A 24843-nucleotide genomic window follows, 5' to 3' on the forward strand; every position below is an offset into this window, starting at 1 on the left:
AAAGAATTTAACTACTTTAGTTGTCTTTCACATAGAGTGATAAAGAGTCATGATCCTGCATCACAGCTGTCACAACATTGCTTCAAACAACACACTAACCATGTCATTTGTTGGTGCCGTTATTCAGTATGGTAAGTTGTGTCCAACTCTTTGCAACCCCTTGAACAGTAGCTTGCCATGCTCCTCTGTCCATGGGATTTCCCAGGCAAGAATTACTAGAGTGGGTTGCCATTTCCTCCTCCAGGGGATCTTCCCAACCCAGGGATCTAACCTGTATCTCCTGTGTCTCCTTCATTGGCAGGCGAATTCTTTACCTCTGAGCCACCAGGGAAGCCTGACCATGTCATTAGCATTTAATTAATGGATGGAGGAGCCTGGTGGGCTACAGTCCAGGGGGTCCTCAAAGGGTTAGGCACGACTGAGCTACTGAGCACACACACACACACACACACACACAAAATGTTAAATATAATGGCCTTTCAGTCATATATAATATGAGAGGAATGAGGTTGTTTTTACAAATGAATTTTCCAGACAAGTGAAGCTTAGCCATCAAGAGCCAAAATCAGAAAATGTTTCAAAATTTGCCATTGTTTTTGACAAAAGTTAAATGTATTTCATATATCAATGACCACTTAAAGAAATGCAAGAATCATTATTTTCTTCATTTATAGCCAATGATCACTTTAAAACACTGATATATGCAATGGCTTCACTAAATAGCGTCAATTATGTTTCTCTAGTTTTTCAAATTTCCTTTAAGTATGTCGTGTCCTTGTCTGTCTGGCTATTATCTGTCACTTGGTCTGATTGTTCTTGGCTTGCGCTTGCCCACACCTGCTGGCATTTGATCTGTCTGAGAAACCACAAGATAAAGCTTCTAGGAATAAGCTGCATTATTTCACAATTCTCAGTCCAAAGGCCCCAAGCAAAGGCCTAAGAGTCATTCCAGATTTCAAGTAAGGAGAAAGTGCATAGGCTTGGAGACACATATTTTCCTTGCTATTTTTTTTTCCTTTTTCCTTTGTAATTTTTGCGAAGTATGAGAATCATCTTGAGTGACTTTACATGCTCTAAACCTTGCCTTGAATGTTCTAACACATATTGCTTTCTAGGCTTTCTAAGTACATTTCCTTATTCATCTCAGGAAGTTAATTTCTAACTGTTGCTAAACTGTTTTAAGTTGTCAAAGATCCCTGGATGATGTCGTAGGGGGACCTATATATATATATATATATGTATGTATAGGAAGGGATTTTTGGTAACCTGTCTCCTTCTTCTTCTTCAAGATACCTGAAGCAGTTTAACTTTCATCTTGGCAGTGCAGCTTGGAATAGATTCAGAAGAGTGAATGTCTGTTAAGGAAGAGAAAACAGCTCCGTCAGATAGCAATGAGAAAATGTAGTTGCTTTACCCAACCATTTCATAAATAGACACATAGATCCTTCTTAATTTTATTCCCCTGAGACTAATGACTGATCCTAATGAAAATCCCAGTAGAAATCATTGCAACAAAAATAGCCAAAACATTAAGAATAGGACCAATGAGAATGATGATGGCCGACAAGCATCTGAAATATCAAGCAACCTTGCTAATCCAGCCACAGAAATAACTACTAGTTCATGCGCTAAATAACTAAACAAAATTGGGAACTGTTTTACATGAATTAATGAATGTGTGTATCTTAAAAAAATTCTACAATCATCCTTGATTCCCTTTACTATTTTTTTTTTTTTTGGCTGCACCCCATGTCATGTGGGACCTTAATTCCCTGAACAGGGATGGAACCTGCACCTTCCTAAACGGAAGCAAGAAGTTTTAACCACTGGACCACCAAGGAAGTCCCAGCCCCTCGTTGTTTTCAATGGAATTAATGTATGGTTATGTAAGAAGGTCTCAAGCTTGTTTTACACTTTGGTTTTGTGTTACTTATAGTGTGGTAGCGTTTCTAGCAAAACTGTCAATTTCTCTATTTAAATTAGCAAGAAAAGAAACGAAGGAAGAAAGAAAGGGAAAAGGTCATTCTGCAATAAAGCCTCTAACTCCTTTAATCATCCCTAATGTATCTGTAAACCCATAAACTAACACTTAAAAAAATACTCAGCTCATACCATAAAGGATTTGATGTGACTTATAAAAATAAATGACATTGATAAATTTTTTTTTTAAGTTGAGATGGTCTGGGCAATAAGAAAGAAGCAGCAAGAAAACAATAAAACCAACTAGTGAATAGTCTACAGAAACGTCACACCATACAGTTGGTAGAGCTGTGCTACACACTGCCTCGGTTTCTAGTAATTTAACAGAGAAATGAGGAAGCTGTAAGACTCATCGGGATCATAAGATAAAAACAATGGTTGAACGATTAATTTTCCCCACAGGTCATATGGAAAGGGCTTCCCAGGTGACTCGGTGGTAAAGAATTCACCTGCCAGTGCAGGAGCTGCAGGAGCCACGGGTTCAATCCCTGGGTTGGAAAGATCCCCTGGAGGAGGAAATGGCAATCCACTCTAGTATTCCTGCCTGGAAAATCCCATGGACAGAGAAGCCTGGTGAGCTACAGTCCATGCGGCCAAAAGAAGTCAGACACGACTAAACATGCGTGCATATAAAAAGGATATTGTGTAACGAAATGCTTGACATCCACAAAAAGCAGGCCCAGAATAAAGTTAAGAGGCTGTTACACCTGGCTGTGCCTTTCCTATTCTTTATTCCTTTGCTACTCCATGACAACATTGTGGAAAGAAACTTGACGAAATTTTTGGCCAACTCATATAAGATAATGGTATGATACCAAAAATGCATTTTGTCAGACTCAGTCCTCCAAAGAACTAGAATGTTGATGTTCTGGCTTGATCCCAGGGCAAAACTTATTAGCTAAATGGAATTTCCCTCAAATGTTAATTTTTACAACTAGGCTTTTGATAAAAGATAAAAGATGGTTAAAACTTATATTCTCAAACAAGAATCCGGGGTACAGATAGTCTGTGTAGTAAAGTAAAAGCTGAGAAAGTTGAGGAACTAACCAAGGCAACCATCTCAATATCTTCAGGAAGCACCAATATCATGCCTTCTTAAAAGTTCTGTATCTCTTTCAAAATATAAATAAAGGAAAAAGTAAGACTCAAACTACCACACAGTTGTACTCATCTCACATGCTAGTAAAGTAATGCTCAAAATTCTCCAAGCCAAGCTTCAGCAATACACGAACCGTTAACTTCCAGATGTCCAAGCTGGTTTTAGAAAAGGCAGAGGAATCAGAGATCAAATTACCAACATCCACTGGATCATCGAAAAAGCAAGAGAGTTTCGGAAAACATCTATTTCTGCTTTATTGACTATACCAAAGCCTTTGACTGTGTCGATCACAATAAACTGTGGAAAATTCTGAAAGAGATGGGAATGCCAGACCACCTGACCTGCCTCTTGAGAAACCTATATGCAGGTCAGGAAGCAACAGTTAGAACTGGACATGGAACAACAGACTGGTTCCAAATAGCAAAAGGAGTATGTCAAGGCTGTATATTGTCATCCTGCTTATTTAACTTCTATGCAGAGTACATCATGAGAAACGCTGGACTGGAAGAAGCACAAGCTGGAATCAAGATTGCCGGGAGAAATATCAATAACCTCAGGTATGCAGATGACACCACCCATATGGCAGAAAGTGAAGAGGAACTAAAAAGCCTCTTGCTGAAAGTCAAAGAGGAGAGTGAAAAAGTGGGCTTAAAGCTCAACATTCAGAAAACGAAGATCATGGCATCCGGTCTCATCACTTCATGGGAAATAGATGGGGAAACACTGGAAACTGTCAGACTTTAATTTTGGGGCTCCAAAATCACTGCAGATGGTGATTGCAGCCATGAAATTAAAAGACACTTACTCCTTGGAAGGAGATAGCTTATTCAAAAGCAGAGACATTCCTTTGCCAACACAGGTCCATCTAGTCGAGGCTATGGTTTTTCCAGTGGTCATGTATGGATGTGAGAGTTGGACTGTGAAGAAAGCTGAGCACTGAAGAATTGATGCTTTTGAACTGTGGTGTTGGAGAAGACTCTTGAGAGTCCCTTGGACTGCAAGGAGATCCAACCAGTCCATTCTGAAGGAGATCAGTCCTGAGTGTTCATTGGAAGGAATGATGCTAAAGCTGAAACTCCAGTACTTTGGCCACCTCATGTGAAGAGTTGACTCATTGGAAAAGACTCTGATGCTGGGAGGGATTGGGGGCAGGAGGAGAAGGGGATGACAGAGGATGAGATGGCTGGATGGCATCACTGACTCAATGGACATGAATTTGGGTAAACTTCAGGAGTTGGTGATGGGCAGGGAGGCCTGGTGTGCTGCAATTCATGGGGTCGCAGAGTCGGACACAACTGAGTGACTGAACTGAACTGAACTAAGACACCAAAGTTCTACAGTGCAAAGAACTACCATGCTAATTTTCAGCCTGAATCTTTTCAATATAGATGTTATCAGCCATTCACTGCGGCTCAAGGAAACAAAAAATATCAGTCGTGCACTAAAAGAAAATTTTAATTTAAGCAATGCTACTTTCCAGTGAATCCTACACGGTAAATCAGTTCCTTTGGTATACTGACTGCACGCTTGTCCTCAATTATCATGCTTCCTTCTGTCTACACCCTTTGAGGCTGCCCTCCTACACTGACCCTGGGAGTGGACCTACTTTGGCCAATGTGATAGAAGCAGATTTGACAAGGCACTTGCCCATTTCTGCTTGCTTTCTTGGAACCCTCATTTCCAGGTAGCCTCTTGGAGAATAATAATTGTCTCAGTTGAGGATTCCTATCCTATCAGCCCTCAGCCCACCCACTATCACAAACACAGCAATTGCTTCCATCTGCATTCCATGTAGGAAACAGAAACCACTCTAGGTATCAGAGACAGAAAAGGTTTTCATACAAGGAACCAGATGCTTCAGAAGTCCACCATGGACGAATGGAGAAGCAAGTTTTCAGGTGGGCCTCCAGGAATAAATCTTAGCTAGGTGTCTCAGAACTGACCCACCTTGGGAGCTTATATTTCCTGTATGATCAGAAAGGTTGGAATCAGGACTCACCACTGGACAGCCTGAGATCAAGAACACACCACTGCAGCTGTGATGCAAAGAGTAGGAAGCCAGGATAAGAAGCCTTCGCCATCACCACAGCTGACACCACACGCAGAGTAACTGGTGGACCAGTAATGCCGAAACAGCATCGTCTCAAGACTCTACTTGTTGGAAGAACAAAGCAGCATGAAAATAGACTCTGTCTCCCCACCACCTTCCAGCCCTCACATAAGGTCTCTGACTGGTGGAGGCTTATTTATATCCTGAACCATAACTGCAAGTTGTTGTTGTTCAGTCACTCAGGCTTCCCTGTCCTTCACTATCTCCCACAGTTTGCTCCAACTCATGTTCTTTGAGTTGGTGATGCCATCCAACCATCTCATCCTCTGATGCCCCCTTCTCCACCTGCCCTCAATCTTTCCCAGCATCAGGGGCTTTTCTAGTGAGTCAGCTCTTCTCATCAAGTGGCCAAAGTACTGGAGCTTCAGCTTCAGCATCAGTCCTTCCAATGAATATTCAGAATTGATTTCATTTAGGATGGACTGGTTGGATCTCCTTGCAGTCCAAGGGACTCTCAAGAGTCTTCTCCAACACCACAGTTCAAAAGCATCAGTTCTTCAGTGCTCAGCCTTCTCTATGGTCCAGCTCTCACATCCGTATATAACTGCAAGGAAACCTGGACACACAGTTTCAGCTCTCTGGTCTGAGAACCACATCTGTGTGCCAATCTAGCAGAACTAAGGCAGTAACTTCTAATTTTACTAAAGAGAGGGACTGATAAACATAGTTTTAGTTTATCAACAATCCATTCACAACAGCTGAAGGGGAACTTCTCTCTCAAGTCATCTAAGAGATTTCATCAATCTCTAGAGATCTAGGGCCTCAGAATAGAATTTAAATACATTGTTTCACTCCATTTCACCTTCCTCATCTCTGTAACTGAACCAGCTCAATTATAAATAGTCATGGGACAGCTAAGCCAACGTTTACAGCTGAGGGGGAAACGGTCACTTGCATCCAGTCCACGATCTCCATCCTCAGAATGGTAATGACCAAGAAGTGATTCACTGTGTGTTGTGCTGTGTGTGCTGTGCGTCCAGCTCTTTGCAATCCCATGGACTGTAACCCGCCAGGCTCCTCTGTCCATGGAATTTTCCAGGCAAGAATACTGCGGTGGGTTGCCATTTCCTCCTCCAGGGGATCTTCCCAACCCAGGGATTGAACCCTTGTCTCTTGACTCTTCTGGATTGGCTGGTGGATTCTTTACCACTAGCACCAGCTGGGAAGCCTACAATTAAATATACTTTTCTTTTTACTTTGCCTGGATCCAGAAAGGCTTTAAGGGAGATGCTAACTACAGCCTAGTCTTGGACAGACTGACTGGACTACTGATGAAACTCTGAATGTCAGGCGCATGCAGAGCTCATCTTCACAGAAAACAGCTGCAAAGCTTTCTTTATACTAAAGTCACAGGTGATCCTAGTCCACTGGTCACCAGGGAGTCTTGTTTCAGCCTAGGCAGCCACAGAAGCTTGTAGTATCCTTGATGAGAATTCAGTCAAACCTGGGGTGGGGGCAGAGTTGTTAGACAGCAATATATTGAATGAACCAGACCCTTTTTCTTGGGATGTTTAAGAATGAAACACACAGAGACCCATCTGAAGGGGGTGGAAAAACTAAAAGAAAGAGAGAAAAGGATGCCAGCCAAAGCTAAGATGAGGAAAGAAGAAAAATCAGCTGAAAGAGGTAAAGAGAATCAAATGCCAGCTTGATGGAATGCATAGAAACAGAGATAAACTAAGATACGAAATTGGTAACTCAGAGATACCCTATCTGTATATATGAAAAGTCACCTGGCTCTAAGATATTTGTGTGATTTCTTACATTTTTGTGATTCTTAATAACCAACCCCCACAAGTGATCTCAGCATTTTGTTTCCTTGCAACCTCAGAGAGCCTAACTCATAGACCACTACTCTCAGAATGGAGGAAAGTGACTTCTCCAGGTTTACCCCACGTGAAAAAGCAGCCTCTAGATGCAAATCAAGTTGGTGACAAATTTACCATTCAGCGTGCCCCCATAAAAGTGGCTCCTGGTGACTTGAGGCTTAAGGAATGTCTTCATTTGTTATTTAACAGACCAGATGTTTAAACAGTTCTTCCTACTATAGGATCCACAGAATAAATGCCTCAAAAGACAGAAAGGTGGTCCAACACCTAAGCTGACGGGGTGATCCGATAAGGACAATACATTCATCAAGGCAAATCTCATCTGATTTATCAGCTAAAGTAATCAGGACAAAAATGTTCCTATGAGCATAGAGAATGCTAGGGACTGAACTGTGTCTCCCTGGTCTTTGCAAGCTCCTGAGCAAACCCTCTTGATTGCTTTGTGTTGTTTTCTGGTTTCACAGCATGTAAAGAGATGACTAGAAACCTCATCTCCCAATTCTTTGGTCTTCTCTTCATAGAATGGAGCAGGACGTGATGGGCCTTCCCTGTTCCACCCCGTGTCCTCAGCCTGCTTTTTGTTTGTGGAAAATTTTAGTCAAGGCATAAGTTTAATCAGAGAAATGAGAACATGTGAAAACAGGAAAACAGTCAAAGGAGAACAAATAATAATAATGCACTCATTAAGCACAGTCAAGGACCTTTAGTTCTTTCTCTAGTGCTGTAGAGAACATTCTGAGCCATATCTTATGAACTGTCTATTATAGATTCTGAAACCCCTACCAGGTGGAGAAGTTAATTACCTGATGACCAGACTGTAGCCATGACATGGGCTGCCACAATTCCGAGAATTGGCCTCAACACACTGGAAACAAATCTGCCCTAGAACTGAATATTAATTGTACCTAAAACAACCAAGATGACCCTGGTCAGACCACTGCTGACCAACTTGAAGATGACTGTCAGAGCTGACTGTGATGTTTCTGCACGTAGCCCTCTTCTTCTGTCTATAAAAGCTCTCGCCCCACTGGCTGCCAGTGGGGTGAGTCGGCCTTGGGATAGAGGTCCACCCTCCTGCCCAGCTGTCAGCGTCTGAAATAAAGCAAACTTTCCTTTCCACCAACTGGCCTGTTTATTGGCTTTTGAGCAGTGAGCAGCCAGACCCCACACCTTTCAGTAACACTCAGACATCCATTTAGCCATCCGTTAAGTCTGCTTCATGCAACGTCCAGTGATATATGCTGGCAATACAGTGCCTATCTACCAGTTGGGAAAGACTGCAACAAGTTTTGTCATAACCAGGATAAGTGCTGTGAAGGAGAAGCACAGAAGCTGTGAGAATGACTCACAGGGAATGTCTTGGGAGTCATCAAAGGCTTTCTAGCGTAAGCGTTTGTTTACTGAAGTAGAACTAACTCAGCCAAAGGGGAGCAGATGAGCATTCTAGGCAGAGGAGAGCAGAGGCTGAGACCTTGAAGCAGCGGAGGTAAAGCAGACAGGATGAACTATTCCGGCTTCTGTGGCCAGAAGACGGAGAGGAAGGCCAACAGGGCAAAGATACAGGTGCCGCAAGCAGGGACCAGGACCCAGGCCCCGAGCCATACTGAGTGTGTTTACTTTTATAGTCTGGGTGAGGAATATTTGGCTATTTGGATCCAGTGGAAATTTTGCCCTTGAGCTTTTAATTCCACAATTATGAATACATCATCTACTCCAAGTAACACAAAATGAATTTTTATCTAAAAAGCATTCTTCTTAGCAATTAAATCAATTTAATTCTTGATCAATTACCATACAGAAGATTTTAACTAATTTATTCATTCCCATTTCCTTTTTAATTTACTAAAATTAATATCAATTCTCAAACTGTTATTATTATGGTTACTTTTATTATTATTTTTGGCAGTTTTGCTACGGAATGTAGGTTCTTAGTTCCCTAACAGGAATCAAACCCACGGCCCTTGCAGTCAAAGTGGAGTCTTAATCACTGGACTGACAGGGAAGTCCCCAGATCAATTTTTTATTAAAACTTTCCATGGAAATTTGATTCATCAATAGTTTTATCCTCAAATTATCTACCATGGTCTCTACCAAGACTTGATACCTTAATTATTATTAAAATTTTATCATGGCATCTTTAATCTCTTTCAGTTTTGTTGTTGTTGCTGGTTACGTTTATAAGCAATGCTCTCTTTGAGTTAGATGATTTCTTGGCTTGAGGAAGGAAATGGCAACCCACTCCAGTACTCTTGCCTGGAGAATCCCATGGAGGGAGGAGCCTGCTAGGCTACAGTCCATGGAATCGCAGAGTCAGACAACACTGAGTGATTTCACTTTCACTTATTTCTTGGCTAAAGCATAAGGAAATCTCCTGTTGTCCTTGGACCACCCCTTGAGGATCGCTGAATGTTTCCCAAAAGGTGGTTCACATACCAGTTGGTTAGAGATGGCTCGCAAAAATATTTTTTAATAATTATGCACTTAAGTGCTAATTAGAAAAAGTTATAGTACATGAAACACATTTGATTATTCCTTAAGACACACTAAATCTGTCCCGATTTAAGGAAAATAAATCATTTGCAAGTGTCTGACCAAGGAACAAAAGACAAGCCAAACGTTCTATTCAGTTGTCTATATTTTCTACTAGGAGAGTGGATTACTTTCACTGCGTGAAATTATTCTTTGAAGTATTCTGTCATTATTCAGTCTTTTGAAATCAGTCATGTGCTGATGTGGGATGACACAGAGGTCAGGTTTTAAAGGACTGTGGGAAAGTAAAAGGGGTTTATATTTCCAAGAAAAAGCAGGAAAGGGATTTTCCAGGTGTTCCAGTGGTTAAGACATCATGCTTCCACTGCAGGGGGGCGGGGTTCCACTCCTGGCGGGGGAAATAAGATCTCACATGCCTGTGGGGCGGCCAAAAAACAGAAGAATAAAGAAAAGGAGGAAAGAGGAATACAGTTGCCTAACAACGTGCATTTTGCAATCTAATCTGGGTAGAAATCCTAGTTTTAACACTACTAGCGCTGTGATCTTGTACAAACTAAATTGTAAATTGCAAAGTAATTAATAAAAGATTGACCACTAGCTAAGATACCGCACATAAAGCAAATAACGGGGCCTGGCACATATGAGCACTCAGTACGTAGTTTTCCTTTCAGATTTTCATTTGTCACCTTCAAGTCCCCAGAGCTGCTACAGGACCCAAGTGTGAGCGCAAGTTCAACCACAGATTTGGAGGATGAAGGCAGATCCTCGGCCTCGGGAAAAAAGGGGTGCCCACCTGGCTGATATTGTGGGAAGCTCTGGAAGATTTACACGGAAGCTACTCTTGGAGGGAGTGGCAAAACTCAAGGACAAAACTGACAAAATTCAAAAGTCCCCAGCACAGAGCCTATCAGTCTAAGCGAAGGGAACAACCTTCCGGAGCGAGCCACATCCGCCAGGCAGCCTACGCGTGCGTCGGCAGGAAGACAGAAGGCCCAGCCCGATCGAGCCGCCCCATCGATCGACCAGCTCGAGCATCGTCAACTCAGTTCTGGCGGCGCGAACTGCTCCTTCTCGCGAGGCTTCACAGACTAGGCCGCCGGGGGAAAGGGCGGGACCGGCTGAAGAAAGAGGAGGGGCGTGAGCCGGCCGCACGCTACGTTCCCAGGAAGCTGTGCGCGCCTCTCGCTTCTTCCAGGATCTTCTGAGAGGGCGCGTGAACGGCACCCTGCAGACTGGTCATGGCGCTCCACGTCCCCAAGGCCCCGGGCTTTGCCCAGATGCTCAAGGAGGGAGCGAAGGTAAGAAAAGGAGGAAGGGGGAGTGGGGTGGGAGAGCCGCGGCGGCCGCAGCCAAGAAGAAAAGCCTACCAACGGGCCCGGCGTGCCCACCCGACATAGCGGTCGGAGGGAAAGAAGATTCCAGAAAGGGAGGTGTTCTCTGGAGAGCTTGGCCGCGGAGCGCCGCGGGCATTTCGAGTTTTTTTTTTATGAACCCGGGAGAGGGGGGCAAACGGCCAGAAACGGCGAGTGGGCGACGAGGCCGCAGGCGGCGCGTTTTTTGCTTTGTAGCCTTACAGGGTGTGAAGGCCGCTTTTGCGTTTTTCCTCCATCAGTAAAACGGGAGTGAGGAGGCTCTCCTTTGAGGGGCGCGAAGTAGGTGAAATAACGTAGGTGAGGTTGCTTTGAGTACTGCGAAACGGTTCCAGGAGCGGGTGGTCCAGGGAGGAGAGGGACGCGGCAACTCTTGCAAATGAGAAACGGCGAGCTCCCCATTTAGTTCGCAGAAATAGTGCATTATAGGATAAATCTTAGAATCCCAGTGGGCTCTGTTCTGAACTTAGCCAGCTTGAGGTAAAACTTAATCCTCTGGGTCTTACTTTCCTCATCTTTCAGTTGGGGAGATTGGACGGAAATAGTTGTAACCAACAGAGTAAGTGACACCCTGACCTAAGTAAAGCTTTTGTTTTATGGCGAGATCTTGAAAGTAATTTCAACAGCATGGTTTTTTGTTTGTTTTTTTAATGTCTTAGACACACTACTGTAAGTGTGTCTCTTACGTTCAAATAGTTGCGTTCCCTTATTGTCCCCCAGACTTGCTGTGCTTAAAGGAATGTAGATACTGTGGTTCCATTTGTGATAACAGTTTGAGGGAACTAGGTTTCTTGTTGGCGAGGATGCACTTTGGGGATAACGTGACTCTAGTAGGTAAGGAGGTTTACTGTAAGTATTGGTGAAAGAGCTTTGCTGAAAATGACATGAACTAATTTTTTTTTAAAAGGGAAGTGGCCGTATTTTTTTTATTCTTCTGAGACAGAAATAAGTGACCAAATAAGCAGAAGGATAATTTCAGATAATAATAAAGGAAATTGAAAGTGCGCCTCTAAAAAAAATTATAAAGGAAAGTTTGGGGTAGAACAGTAAATAAAATGTTACGGAAAGAACTCTCAGCTCTGTGCTTAGTGGCCAAGATTAAAGGCAGAAATGTTTCAGGCTAAGGGACCAGTAAGGGACCAAACTCACTGAGGATGAAGTGAGTTTGACTTGTTAAAACAGTAAGAAAAAACATGTTCACATGAACAGTAGGCTCTTGAAATTTATCTGAGACTCACAAGTAAATCCCATGTCTAAAAGAAGTTCATTGTAAAACTTGAAAATTTGAGTACTGTGAGCAGTTCAGTTTTCAGTGTATACACGTTGGAATTAATGTGTACAAACGAGCAGTTTGTTTCAGTTCAAACGAGAATTCAAAATCTGTATGCTTTAGTTCTAAAAATGTATAAGGCAAATACGTTAATTCCCTTTGATCACATTCATACCACATTGCAGCTTTTAGAAAGAATTGGTAGACTCTGGAAAGGTATTTTTATAATCTGCAATGGTTCATATGCTTTCTCTAATCAGGCTTAGCACTCTTCTCTGCGCTTTTCACTAAACTAAAAAAAATTAAGCTTTATGTTTTGATGTGTAAGTAGGTACTCATGGTCCCTAAAAATGTCATGCCTTATTCATTCAATTTGTGGACAAATCTGTGGAGTAGGATGGTATCTGGTATCATAGAAACACCAAATACCATGCTTTACATACATAAATCTCATTTGATAATGTCAAGTCTTTTGAGACAGGTACTATTATTTTACAGATGAAGAAATTATTGAGATTCATTGTCCTGCCTAATCAGAAATTTTCTTCTACAGCATTTTTCAGGATTAGAAGAGGCTGTGTACAGGAACATACAGGCTTGCAAAGAGCTGGCCCAAACAACTCGTACAGCATATGGACCAAATGGTAATTTCTAAATTCATGTTTTATTAAAAATACAGTACTATAATAGAATTTTGTGTAGTAGTTCTTTGAAACTTGTTTGAGGATATTATATGTAAATTGAGAGTTTTAGCCATAATACACTATGGTGTTGAAAATCATTTCACAGTTCAGTAACTCCTGTACAGGTTTCCTAATCTTTAATCAGCAGTTCGGATCTTTTTAGAAAAGTTGTAATCAAAATGTTACTTTTTGTCCTATTGAGAGGATAGAAAAGTTATGGTGCTTTCACCTTTGAGGTAGTACCATTGTTACAGCTGTGGAACAGTTCTCTTATGTAAAATGACATAATTTAAGGGAGAAAAATTCTCTCTTGCTTCCCATCAACTGAATTAATTGATACAAATTTATGGAATAAGCAAAACAAACACACTTTCAAGTAAATAATTTTAGTCTTTGTACATGTCAATATAATTTAAGTTGATTGAAAAAATATGAAATTGGCAGGAAAGAAATAATGCAGGTGTGCAGGCAGGGGAAGCCATTGAGCTGTGGCTTTAAGAATAGGTAGTATGTTTTGAGTTCTTACAAAGTTATTTCAAGGAATGGATAGCAAATTTTTGTTTCTTCACTGGATTTTCTTTGGTGTCTGGAGAAGGGTTTGAGTGATAATGGATTTCTTTTTCTAACTATTTTTGAGGAATGAACAAAATGGTTATCAACCATCTGGAGAAGTTGTTTGTGACGAATGATGCAGCGACTATTTTAAGAGAGCTAGAAGTAAGTTATTTCTTTTAAAAACCCAAGAAATGTTTTGGTGATGTCAAAAATTCAGTGTATTCTAACATCGAATAACCTTTATTTCATTCACATTGGATAATAAGGGGTTTTTTTAAATTCCCAACTTGAAAATTCATGCTATAGATATTCCTAATTATAGAGAATCGTCTTTATGTTTCACATCTTTGCTCCTGTTAAAATCTCCTGTTATTTATGGAGAGGTTGGCTGTGATAAAATATACATATATATTTGCTGATAATATAAAATTGAATGTTGTCTTCTTTAGAGCGTGACACTAAAGTGAATTATTCTATAATGTAGAAACAGCTGATATTTAAGATGGGTTTGTTTTAATTGTGTTCATGAAATTAAATCAGTTGGTGGAGTTTTGTTCACCTACAGTTTTGATGGTATAGAGTTGGGTTTATGAGGACAGTCTGGCACCTGATCACACATGGAAAACCACTCCTCAGCCAGCTGCTAATTGAAGGATATGTTCAGTCTCAGGGAATTTTTCTTAAAGCACCAGGATTAATTCTTTAGTCAGAACTCCATAGATAAGTTAACGTTTCTCCATCTTCTTAAGTAATGATATGAGAGTGTCACTTACTCAGTTGTATCCGACTCTTTGTGACCCCATGGACTATAGCCCACCAGGCTCCTCTGTCCATGGGATTCTTCAGGTGGGAATACTGGAGTGAGTTGCCGTGCCCTTCCCCAAGGGATCTTCCCAACCCAGAGATCGAACCTGGGTCTCCCACATGGCAGGCAGATTCTTTACCATCTGAGCCACAAGGGAAGCCCAAATAATGATATAGTGTTAAAGTAATAATATTGAACAAAACAGATCGACGAGATATTTGTGGAGGGACTTGTCATTATGAAGGTTAACATTGTACTCTGTGATGTTCTCAGGAGTTATTTAAGTATGGTGGGGATATTGTCTTCGTAATAAACCAGTGTCAGCTATTTAGTTTTCTCAGTGCTGTCAGTTGTCACTCTTTGCTTATTTCTTTAAAAAGCATCTTAAATTCTAGGGAAGGACCACTTCAAATTTTTATACACTTTAAGAAATATTTTAATTTTTGATTTTTTAGACCATAATTGATAACCCCTTTCAATGAAGATATACATAAATATTGAGGCTTATCACCAAGCTAAATGACATCTACTTTAGCACCTCTGAAGCCTTTTTTTAAAAGTGCTTTAGGTTGGAATTACTTTGTTTTTTAATTTAGTGAACCTGTAATTGTGTTAGGAACTTTATGTATACAGTGTACATACTGAGTGACTGACCTCAGTCAGTTGAAAGAAAGTGCCCTGTGAAGTTACTGTCATTTATGGTGGTGCATTCGTCCTGATGGTTATAAGGGTACCTGGATTGTCTTCTTGTGACCACACTATAGGTGAGATCAGAAGAGTTACTTAACCCATAGGAGATTGGAGTCTGTTAATTTAAGAAGAAATGGAAAGGAAATTTTTTCATACTGCTTTAAGGGTCAAATGTTTAACTTGCTATTTAAATTCAAACCCCTTCTACCAGGTACAGCATCCTGCTGCAAAAATGATTGTAATGGCCTCTCACATGCAAGAGCAAGAGGTTGGAGATGGCACAAACTTTGTTCTGGTTTTTGCTGGAGCTCTTCTGGAATTAGCTGAAGAGCTTCTCAGACTTGGCCTGTCAGTTTCAGAGGTGAGTATATTTTATAACCTACCCCTGTTTAAAATTTGCTTACGTATGTATACCTACTGTTTCAAACTTAAGATAGTGCTATAGTAATAGCTAGTACTGTGCACTTTTCTCTGGGTCAGGGTTTCTAGTACATGTGCTTCCCATGCAGTGTCTCATTCTGCCCTTATAAGAACCCTGTGAGTGAGGCCTATTAAAAGTAATCCCAATTTGTTTCAGATAAGGAAAGTGAGCCTTAAGTTAGAAAAACCTTGCTCGAGTAGCTAGTAATGGCAGTTGGGGTTCAAATGTGGGCTGTCAAAGCCTGTGCTCTTAAATACTAGATTTTGCTGTGAATGTTACTCTGGGAGTGTGTTTTGTCTTTTTCTATTGCAAATATCATATCTGTTGGGTTACCAAAATGAGATACTTTAAGACACGTCAAAATTATGCCCTTTGAGGAAGTATTTTTGCTCTTTACATTTAAGGTCATAGAAGGTTATGAAATAGCCTGCAGAAAAGCTCATGAGATTCTTCCTGACTTGGTATGTTGTTCTGCAAAAAATCTACGGGATGTTGATGAAGTGTCGTCTCTACTTCATACCTCTGTAATGAGTAAACAATATGGTAATGAAGTGTTTCTGGCCAAGCTTATAGCTCAGGCATGTGGTGAGTATATATCAGTAAATGAAAAAATCCAAAATTAAAATGTTTCATGTGGCTATTTTCTCTGTTTTCCCAATTTATCTTTTGATATGTCTTTGTTTTCTTAACAGTATCCATTTTTCCTGACTCTGGCCATTTCAATGTTGATAACATCAGAGTTTGTAAGATTCTGGTAAGTTTAGAAATGCATCAGTGTTATCTAGATAGGTCTATTTTTTCTTCTCCCCCCACCGCTCCCCCCAAAAATCTCTTAATCTAAATTTTACCTTGTAAGTTTTAGACACTTAAGACTTCCTGCCTTTGTTTAAGATTTTGATATTGCTAAATTGTAATACCTTTACTTTGAATTTAAAAAGATATCAACATATTTTTGTCATCACTTTTCCATAACAGTTGGAAGGTTTAGTACATAAGCAAAATACTAATTATTTGCGTTCTTCATATATGCTGACTTATAAAAATGAGCTTAGAAGGAACTTTTGAATGTGGTTCAAGTTTTTCTGTTGCTCTATAATAAAATTCATACTTTTAATATCTAAAGGGTATATACTTGATAGAAAATTGTGATTGGTACAGTAAAACCTGTAACTATTGGTTTTACACATAGACGTGATTGTTAACGTAGTCAGATTTAACTTACATAAGTACGTGCGCTAGCTGTGTGTGTGATATACATGCTGTGTGTTCTGACCATCCATATACTGCCTCCCCTACTCCGTTACGTGGTTTGTGTGTGTGAAATCAGAAACTTGGCGTTGATCCCTGTTCTGTCCCTGTCGCTGACAGTCCAGCCTGGTACCTTGGTGCTGAGTGAATGAATGGCTTAGAGCAGTTCTTTGATTTTTCCCCGAGTGTACTGCAGGATCCCAGTCCATAACTGTGGCTCGTTGCCAAAGTGATCCCTGCAATGAACAGACTGCTGTGCTTTACTGTCCATCACTGTATTATCATCCCCAAGAGTCCCTGCCTTGCTGTAGTACATTATTTAGTAATGAATATTTTTGGTACATGTAGAAACAGTCAATTAGCCCTGATGTTATTTTCATGAAATCATTGATGATTTTGGTATCTGACTCCTCAGGGCTCTGGTGTGCATTCCTCTTCAGTACTGCATGGTATGGTTTTTAAGAAGGAAACTGAAGGCGATGTGACATCTGTCAAGGATGCAAAAATAGCAGTGTACTCTTGTCCATTTGATGGCATGATAACAGAAACTAAGGTATGTAGATTTCAGAATCTTGAAGGTAAAAACTTGGGCTTCCTTTTCAGTAACATTTTGAGGTGGAGTTTGCTCTTAATCCAGTGAATTTGGCATTCACCAGGTTAAATGTTCAATGAAAAAATGAGTATTTGTGTGCTGTTCATTGCAATTTTTTAAATAACATTGAAATTCTGTAGCATCCTGAAACAAAAATAGGCTGACATAGTTTGAAGTTAGTAACAGTTATAATTGGAAGTTTGTATTGAAAATACATAGTAAGTCTGAACATTATAAGTCACTGTTGATTTCATCCCTGGAATTCTTGAGATCTTGAGCGGTTGATATCTTTTAAAATTATACAGGTTTGGGGATGGATGGGCCTGGTCATTTAGTCCACATTTTAGAGGAAGTTTGAGAATCACAGTGTTGCTTCAGTACACTAGTTGACATTAGAAGACATTAGAAGAGAACTGACCTCTCATAGTATAGAGTTTCTCTAATTTTTCCACAAAAAGTGCCTGTCAAAGAGCAAATATATTAGTGCTGAGTATGGCGGAGGGAGAGGTTGTTGGTCTAGGAGCAAGCTGCATTTCTGTTAGTTTCGTACAGATTTTGTATTCTGTTATATGTGCATGTTTAAATTGTTTAATGTTATTCTGTGACTTTGAACACCAAAGTGATTAAATGGTTTTAAAGAAAATCTTTGCTTATTTTGCTAGGGAACGGTGTTGATAAAGAGTGCTGAAGAATTGATGAATTTTAGTAAGGGAGAAGAAAATCTCATGGATGCGCAAGTCAAAGCTATTGCTGATACTGGTGCAAATGTTGTAGTAACAGGTGGCAGAGTGGCAGACATGGCTCTTCACTATGCAAACAAATACAATATCATGTTGGTGAGGTAAGAGAGGACTGCATTCTGTCACTCCAGATTGTAAATGACTTTGGGCGGTGAAACAATGAACAAATAAATTCAGCACACCATAAAGACTGTTGAGCGTGTTAAAAGTGGGGAGTATGAGGTATTAGGGAGAAGGCGATGGCACCCCACTCCAGTCCTCTTGCCTGGAAAATCCTATGGACGGAGGAGCCTGGTGGGCTGCAGTCCATGGGGTCGCTAAAGAGTCGAATACAACTGAGCAATTTCCCTTTCACTATTCACTTTCAAGCATTGGAGAAGGAAATGGCAGCCCACTCCATGTTCTTGCCTGGAGAATCCCAGGGGTTGGGGAGCCTGGTGGGCTGCCGTCTATGGGGTCACACAGAGTCAGACACGACTGAAGTGACTTAGCAGCAGCAGCAGCATGAGGTATTAGACAGTGTAGCAAGTGGACTTCATTTGGTCTAGGGGAATAGGAAATATCTGAGAAAACCTACCTTTAGACTGAGAGCTGAAGGACCAGTTAACAGATGTTAATTGAAGAGAGAGAGGGAAGAGTGTTCCAGGCCAGAGGAAGAGCTTAAGAGACCAGACACAAATCTGGTACACACTGTTAGCTAGAGTGTGGGGTTAGGAACATAACTTTGTTTATGGATTACCCTGGACAACTTAACCGTTCCCACCTTTCTTAATATAATGGGCAGAGGAAATCACTGTTCTCTTTCTCACTGAACATTCAGTTGCCCAGAGTAAAGCAAAAGTTTTCTATGTGCCAGGGCTTCCTTTGTGTTTTACAACTACAAACCCTTGATATCCTAAGGAGACTTGAAAACGTTAATTCTAGAATAATTCCATAAACATAAGTGGCTGGATTGCACAGCGCAGTCCAGACCTATTCTGAGCTTGAACCTTGAGGCCCTATGAACAGTTTCCTATTTAATCTCATGTGTTTTACTATTAAGGCGTTTGATTTGTTTTTTAAAGGCTGAACTCAAAATGGGATCTCAGAAGATTATGCAAAACAGTTGGTGCTACAGCTCTTCCTAGATTGGTATGTATTTTGGGCACTATTAAAAGATAGTTGAACCTATTCAGATTATTTTATTACAAGAATCGTTTTCTCACAGAATCCTCCTGTCCTTGAAGAAATGGGGCATTGTGACAGTGTTTACCTGTCAGAGGTGGGAGATACACAAGTGGTTGTATTTAAGCATGGTGAGTAATCATGGTAAAATGTACATATTTGATGTGTAGGGAGTTCATTTTCTTTTACTAATCTCCTAATATATATTTAATTCATTGACAGAAAAGGAAGATGGTGCCATTTCTACCATAGTGCTTCGAGGCTCTACAGACAACCTGATGGATGATATAGAGAGGGCAGTAGATGATGGTGTTAATACTTTCAAAGTTCTCACAAGGGTCAGTATTAGCATTCATCGTAACTTGGTAATTTTAAGTCCTCAAAAGCACAGTTGGCAGACTCCTAAATATCCTGAGAACTTCAAAATGAAAAACACAAGTGGCTTTTGTAAAGCACAGCACCTTTTTCCGTAAGACTCCGTTTAAGTGTTTGTTGCTAATGAATTTTCTAAAATGAAATATGAAAAGGAGCAGCTAATCAAGGCTTCCTTTTTTGACTGTCTTAAAGAGTTTATGGTGGTTTTTCTTCTGTTGCACTTCAGTTTCTTATCCAGTAAATTCTTGTTGCTGGATTTGTGAAAAGTAAGTAACTGCACAGTGTTGTTCCCATTCTTCACTTTGATTCTTCTTTTTCATATACCAGACCCTATGGTGAGGTAAGATAGCTTGTCCAGATCACTCCATTTTTTAATTGGAATTCAAGTTTTATAAAATTTGTAACTGAATCAGATTTAACCCTCTAAGACTGGTGGAGTGCTGGAATCTGAAAAGATTTAGGAAACTGGACATTGCTTCTTGGTAACTTTTTTTTTTAACAATATGTTATAGGATAAACGTCTTGTACCTGGAGGTGGAGCCACAGAAATTGAATTAGCCAAACAGATCACATCGTATGGAGAGGTACATGGCTTTCTGTGTATAAACTGACTTTCTTGTTTTTGTCTGAATAAAATTGAGTAATGAGCACGTTTTTGTTTTAGACGTGTCCTGGACTTGAACAGTATGCCATTAAGAAGTTTGCAGAGGCATTTGAAGCTATTCCCCGGGCACTGGCAGAAAACTCTGGAGTTAAGGCCAATGAAGTAATCTCTAAACTCTATGCAGTACATCAAGAAGGAAATAAAAACGTTGGATTAGATATTGAGGTATTTGGGAGGGGAAAAAAGTGAACTTTATTTTGTGAATGTACAATGTAAAAATAGACGTTAAAAGGAAAATCAGAAAATGTTCTGATTTGTGAGCACAGGATTTTCTTAACAGCTTTTTCAGTTTGTCTGATAGAGAATTTAGTTATCCTTCTGCTTTATTGTGTATATAGGGTTGTACTTGGCCTAGCTACTTATTCTAGTTTTATTCAAGTAGCCATGTTTCTATTATTGAGTATAAATATTTTCACGTAAACCTTTAGAATGAAAGCATAAGAACAGTTCTCTGTTGACAGGCTGAAGTTCCTGCTGTAAAGGACATGTTGGAAGCTGGTGTTCTAGATACTTACCTGGGAAAATACTGGGCTATTAAACTGGCTACTAATGCTGCTGTCACTGTTCTCAGAGTGGATCAGGTGAGTGAGAAATGAAATATTGATCTTTAAAAATACTAATTTTTATGTAGTTCAAAGTATATTTTCATGGGACTAAAACACAGTGTTCTCTGTATTCAAAGTAAAGTACTCCTCTTCCCCCTCCCCCCAAAAGTTCTCTTTTTCTGTTATAATTACACATTGTGTTGAAAGTATTGATTCAACTAATTTAAAATTATTTTTCCAATGAAAGACTCCTTTGCCACTTGGGAACTGAAATGGGTAAAATAAATCTCATTTAGATTCATAGTTTTAAAAACCCTTCTTAAAGGAGGAAGTTCCATATGGAATATGGAAGGGTCATAAAACCCTGAAGCAGACATTACAGACTACAGTATTCTCTCCCTTGTTTGCAGTTTTGCTTTCTGTGGTTTCATTTTACCCATAATTCATCTATTATACCAGACTACTGTTTGGAAAATTCTCATATTTTTCAGATTGCACACTGTTATCAGTAGCATGGTGAAATCTCATGCTGTCCTGCTCCAGGACATGAACTGTCCCTTCATCCAGCATATCCACGCTGTGTACATTGTCTCTTAGCCATTTCAATGATCAGATCAACATATTTTACTTCTGGTCCCAAAGTTGGAGAAGGAAATGGCAACCCACTCCAGTATTCTTGCCTGGAGAATCCCATGGACAGAAGAGCCTGGTGGACTATAGTCCATGGGGTCGCAGAGTCAGACATGACTGAAGTGATTTAGCACACAGTCCCAAAGTACAGGAGTTAGTGATGCTGCCAACTTGAATACACTCTTACTGTACCTGATTGATAGACTTGTACGGGTGAGAAAAAGCAGAGTGTTGTTATATATAGAGAGTTCTTACTGTGCTGTTTCAGGTGTCCACTCAGGTTCTTGGAAGGCATCTGAGGGGTAATGTCTGGACCACAGTCTGTACCACCATCAAGGAAATGTGGAGATGACAGGGCCGGCCTGGTGGTTAAGAGCGTTCTTCTGTGACAGATGTTGTCTTGGGGGTTTTAAGGTCCTCAGGTGTTAAAATTATAGTATTTCTGCTAATATTTTTGAGGAATTAGGCAAAAGTGGTGAAGACTATTTCAAATTGAGTTAAATCAGAAATCACAATTTTTCAAAAGTGTTTTCTAGTAAACTTAATGAAATCTATTTTCTTACAGAATTCTAGGAGTGATTATTAACCAATGAATAATTTTCAAATAGAGTAGAAAATTTTAATTGCTAGAGCCATAGTGTAAATCCATTAAATGAAAATCATGCCAAATTAATCTTGGGAGAAGCAATTTTTAGGTAGAAATGGAAAAGAAATAGAGTTTTACATAGAAATGGAAAGGAGATTGGACTTATTCTAAGCAAGGACCAGGTGGTTGTAATGACAGCAAAACAGGTTTCACTTCGGTAAAGAACTCTTTCCTATATAAGCTGCCCAGAAATGGAACTGGAGATCCATAGACTGGATTTAGTAATTGTGTATTCTTATGTCAGTACATCATACAGTTTTTAGAAAAAAATGGTTTTGGAGTTTGTAAGCAGAGATAATGGGGGCCCCAAGAAAAAGTAGAAGGGGACAGGAGAAGCTAAATAGACTGAAGCATGAGATAAGCAGAAAGTCTCACAGTAGAAGTTTCTAAGGAATATTTTGCGTGCCAGTTAGCCAGTAACAAGTGCCTTTCTCACACAGGTACTTCTTAACCTAGGAAGGCTTGTGTTATGTTTTACCCTAAGGGAGGATGTTCATTGTTTTTGCCATTAGCACTGTGTACATACCTATCTTGAACCCATCCAACTGTAACGAGCTTGTACTCTTCAGTATAGTGAAAGTGAAGTCGCTCAGTCATGTCCAACTCTTTGCAGCCCCATGGACTGTAGCCTACCAGGCTCCTCCCTTCATGGGATTCTCCAGGTAAGAGTACTGGAGTGGGTTGCACCATTTCCTTCTCCAGGGGATCTTCCCGACCCAGGGATCAAACCTGGGTCTCCTGAATTCCAGGCAGATGCTTTAACCTCTGAGCAGTTGTACCTAATTTTGCATAGTATGGATTTTAGAAAAGGACTTGAAAAGTTTTCAGCATTGAACATTGTAGTAGGGCCAGATTAGTGTTTGTTCAGGTGTTTAATTCACTAGTTCTCAAATTGTCCCCTAATCCATAGCATCCTCATCACCTAACAACTTGTTAAAAATACAAATTCCCAGATCCACTGAATCAGAAACTCGAAAGGGGCCCATCAGTCTGCTTTCTTAATTGAAGTATACTTAGGTTCTACAATTATACTTGCTGCTTTTAATACAATCTGAATTTATCCCTAGTTGGTACAAAGCCTTCCCTTGTAGCTCAGTTGGTAAAGAATCTGCCTGCAATGCAGAAGACCCAGGTTCGATACCTGGGTTGGGAAGATCCCCTGGAGAAGAAAATGGCAACCCACTCCAGTATCCTTGCCTGGAAAATCTCATGGATAGAGGAGCCTGATGGGCTGCAGTCCATGGGGTCGCAAAGAGTTGGACATCACTGAGCAACTAACACTTAACTCACTGGTAAAATGTTATTGCAGGAATTTCAATTTCTTTATGAAAGCTTCTAAAAAGGGGTGGGGACTCCTTTTTAGGGTTTATGTATAGGGTTTTAAGAGTTCTACTCTGTGGAAAGCCAACTAACTTTAACTTCTCCCAAATTCATTTGACCCCAAAGCTGCAACCATGTTTTTCTGCCCAAACATAAATCCTTTAAAAATGCTAGATGATAATTATACTTATAAAATGGTGTTAGTGCATTCTCAATAAATGAGGCTTCTGGCATGTAAGTTTCCAGGCAGCTAGGTGCTAGGACTTTTGTTTATGAACACAATTCTTGTACTTGAAGAATACTAGGAAATATCATTGTTGAACTTTAATATATTTTACCTATCGACCACTTTAGATTATAATGGCAAAACTGGCAGGTGGACCTAAAGCTCCTAAACCACAAGGAAATTGGGATAAAGATGGTTGGCAAGACGAATCTCATATATAAATAGCAAATCAGGTGCCAAACTGATTGATGGCAGTGATGCATGCAGATGTTTCTCACATTCCGCACATTGGGTTGTTGAAATGCATGTCTTAGAAGGCCTCCCGCTAATGAATGTGAATTTTGTTGCTCTTAATGTCCAGAAAACGGAAAGCTCACCTGCTGGATGATAACCAACATCGCGCTAGTGTTCCATATGCAGTGTAATAACAGATTGCTCATTGGTGGTGATTGTTTAATAACAAAGCAGGCTCAGAGAAATATTCTTTCTCTTCATTCTGAAGTTTGAGTTTATAAGTGTACTCTTGTGAATTTTGTTTTGCAGATCATCATGGCAAAACCAGCGGGTGGGCCCAAGCCTCCAAGTGGGAAGAAAGACTGGGATGAAGACCAAAATGACTGAATGGTTTCATTTTTACTGTAGGTGAAGGTTGTATTTGTAGTAGTACTATAGTAATTGCCTGATGTTTTCATATTCTCCTTAAATTAAGAAGTGTTTTGTGTTTGTATCTTGTATCCTTGGATGGATGATGCAATAAACGTTATTATCGAAGCCTCTTTGTCTGAGGACCACTGTTCTTGGGTCTTGATTGTCTCAGCCTTGTTCATGAAAAACTGTGGCACTTAAGTGAAGTCACCCAAGTTATCAGGGGGTCTGTTTGCAGTATAAATCTGGCTTGCTGTTTGTCTGTACATAAGTTTTATTGGAACACAGATGTGATCAGGTATTTACATCCTGTCTATGACTGCTTTCTACAAGGGAAAGGCAGAGTTGGGAGACTTACGACAGAGACGAAGTGGCTTGCAAGGCCTCTGAGACATTTACTAATTATAGGAAGTGCTCTGTAGGAAGTCTGTCATTCCCTGGACTAGATTTTTAGTATTTTTTCACAGCTCTGAAAATCCCTGACAGGTGACTTCACTAGCACTGAATGATGTGTTGAATGGATGACTTTAAATACATATATTTTAGCAGCAGAGAACAAAAGATACTTACAATGCAACTGAAAAAATGCCTCGACGTATAAATTTTTATACCGTGGAGGTTTGAAAAAAGCAAAGAACACTAAAAAGTAAACTTGCTTTACAGAACATATGCTACTATGTGTTGGTTATATGAGGTCACTGAGTAACACTTTTATACAGTTTTTGGCATTTCAAAGGAATTTAGAT

General features: G+C 40.1%; 1 protein-coding gene, 1 long non-coding RNA gene and 1 other non-coding gene across 4 annotated transcripts; 2 read left to right on the forward strand and 1 right to left on the reverse strand.

Annotated features, from left to right (window-relative positions):
- Positions 645-10539, reverse strand: LOC108636233. The gene is made up of 3 exons (XR_001918203.1): positions 10302-10539; positions 5079-5230; positions 645-1355 (listed from the first exon to the last, which is right to left on the reverse strand). It is a non-coding gene; the product is annotated as an uncharacterized LOC108636233 (long non-coding RNA).
- Positions 10536-24223, forward strand: CCT8 (chaperonin containing TCP1 subunit 8). 2 transcript variants are annotated; one of them, XM_018049476.1, is made up of 16 exons: positions 10634-10806; positions 12702-12792; positions 13469-13548; positions 15093-15242; positions 15707-15887; positions 15995-16056; positions 16966-17103; positions 17805-17983; positions 18947-19013; positions 19090-19177; positions 19269-19384; positions 19934-20005; positions 20086-20250; positions 20547-20666; positions 23581-23685; positions 23996-24223. In XM_018049476.1, the coding sequence occupies exons 1-15, from the start codon at positions 10747-10749 to the stop codon at positions 23671-23673; spliced, it is 1662 nt and encodes a 553-aa protein (XP_017904965.1). In that variant the 5' UTR covers positions 10634-10746; the 3' UTR covers positions 23674-23685; positions 23996-24223. The 2 variants fall into 2 exon arrangements, with proteins under 2 accessions (XP_005674770.2, XP_017904965.1); XM_005674713.3 differs by lacking the exon at positions 23581-23685 and having other exon boundaries at positions 10536-10806.
- On the forward strand, positions 22988-23059 carry TRNAC-GCA. Its single transcript has one exon. It is a non-coding gene; the product is annotated as a tRNA-Cys (tRNA).

This window comes from Capra hircus, chromosome 1, assembly GCF_001704415.2.
Source record: "Capra hircus breed San Clemente chromosome 1, ASM170441v1, whole genome shotgun sequence".
In the NCBI taxonomy this organism is placed as follows: domain Eukaryota; kingdom Metazoa; phylum Chordata; class Mammalia; order Artiodactyla; family Bovidae; genus Capra; species Capra hircus.

Coding starts and splice junctions, on each gene's coding strand:
- CCT8 (XM_018049476.1), top strand. CDS start 10,747: ATGGCGCTCCACGTCCCCAAGGCCCCGGGCTTTGCCCAGATGCTCAAG. Junction 10,807..12,701: donor TGCTCAAGGAGGGAGCGAAG/GTAAGAAAAGGA, acceptor TTTCTTCTACAG/CATTTTTCAGGATTAGAAGA. Junction 16,057..16,965: donor TCAGAGTTTGTAAGATTCTG/GTAAGTTTAGAA, acceptor CTGACTCCTCAG/GGCTCTGGTGTGCATTCCTC.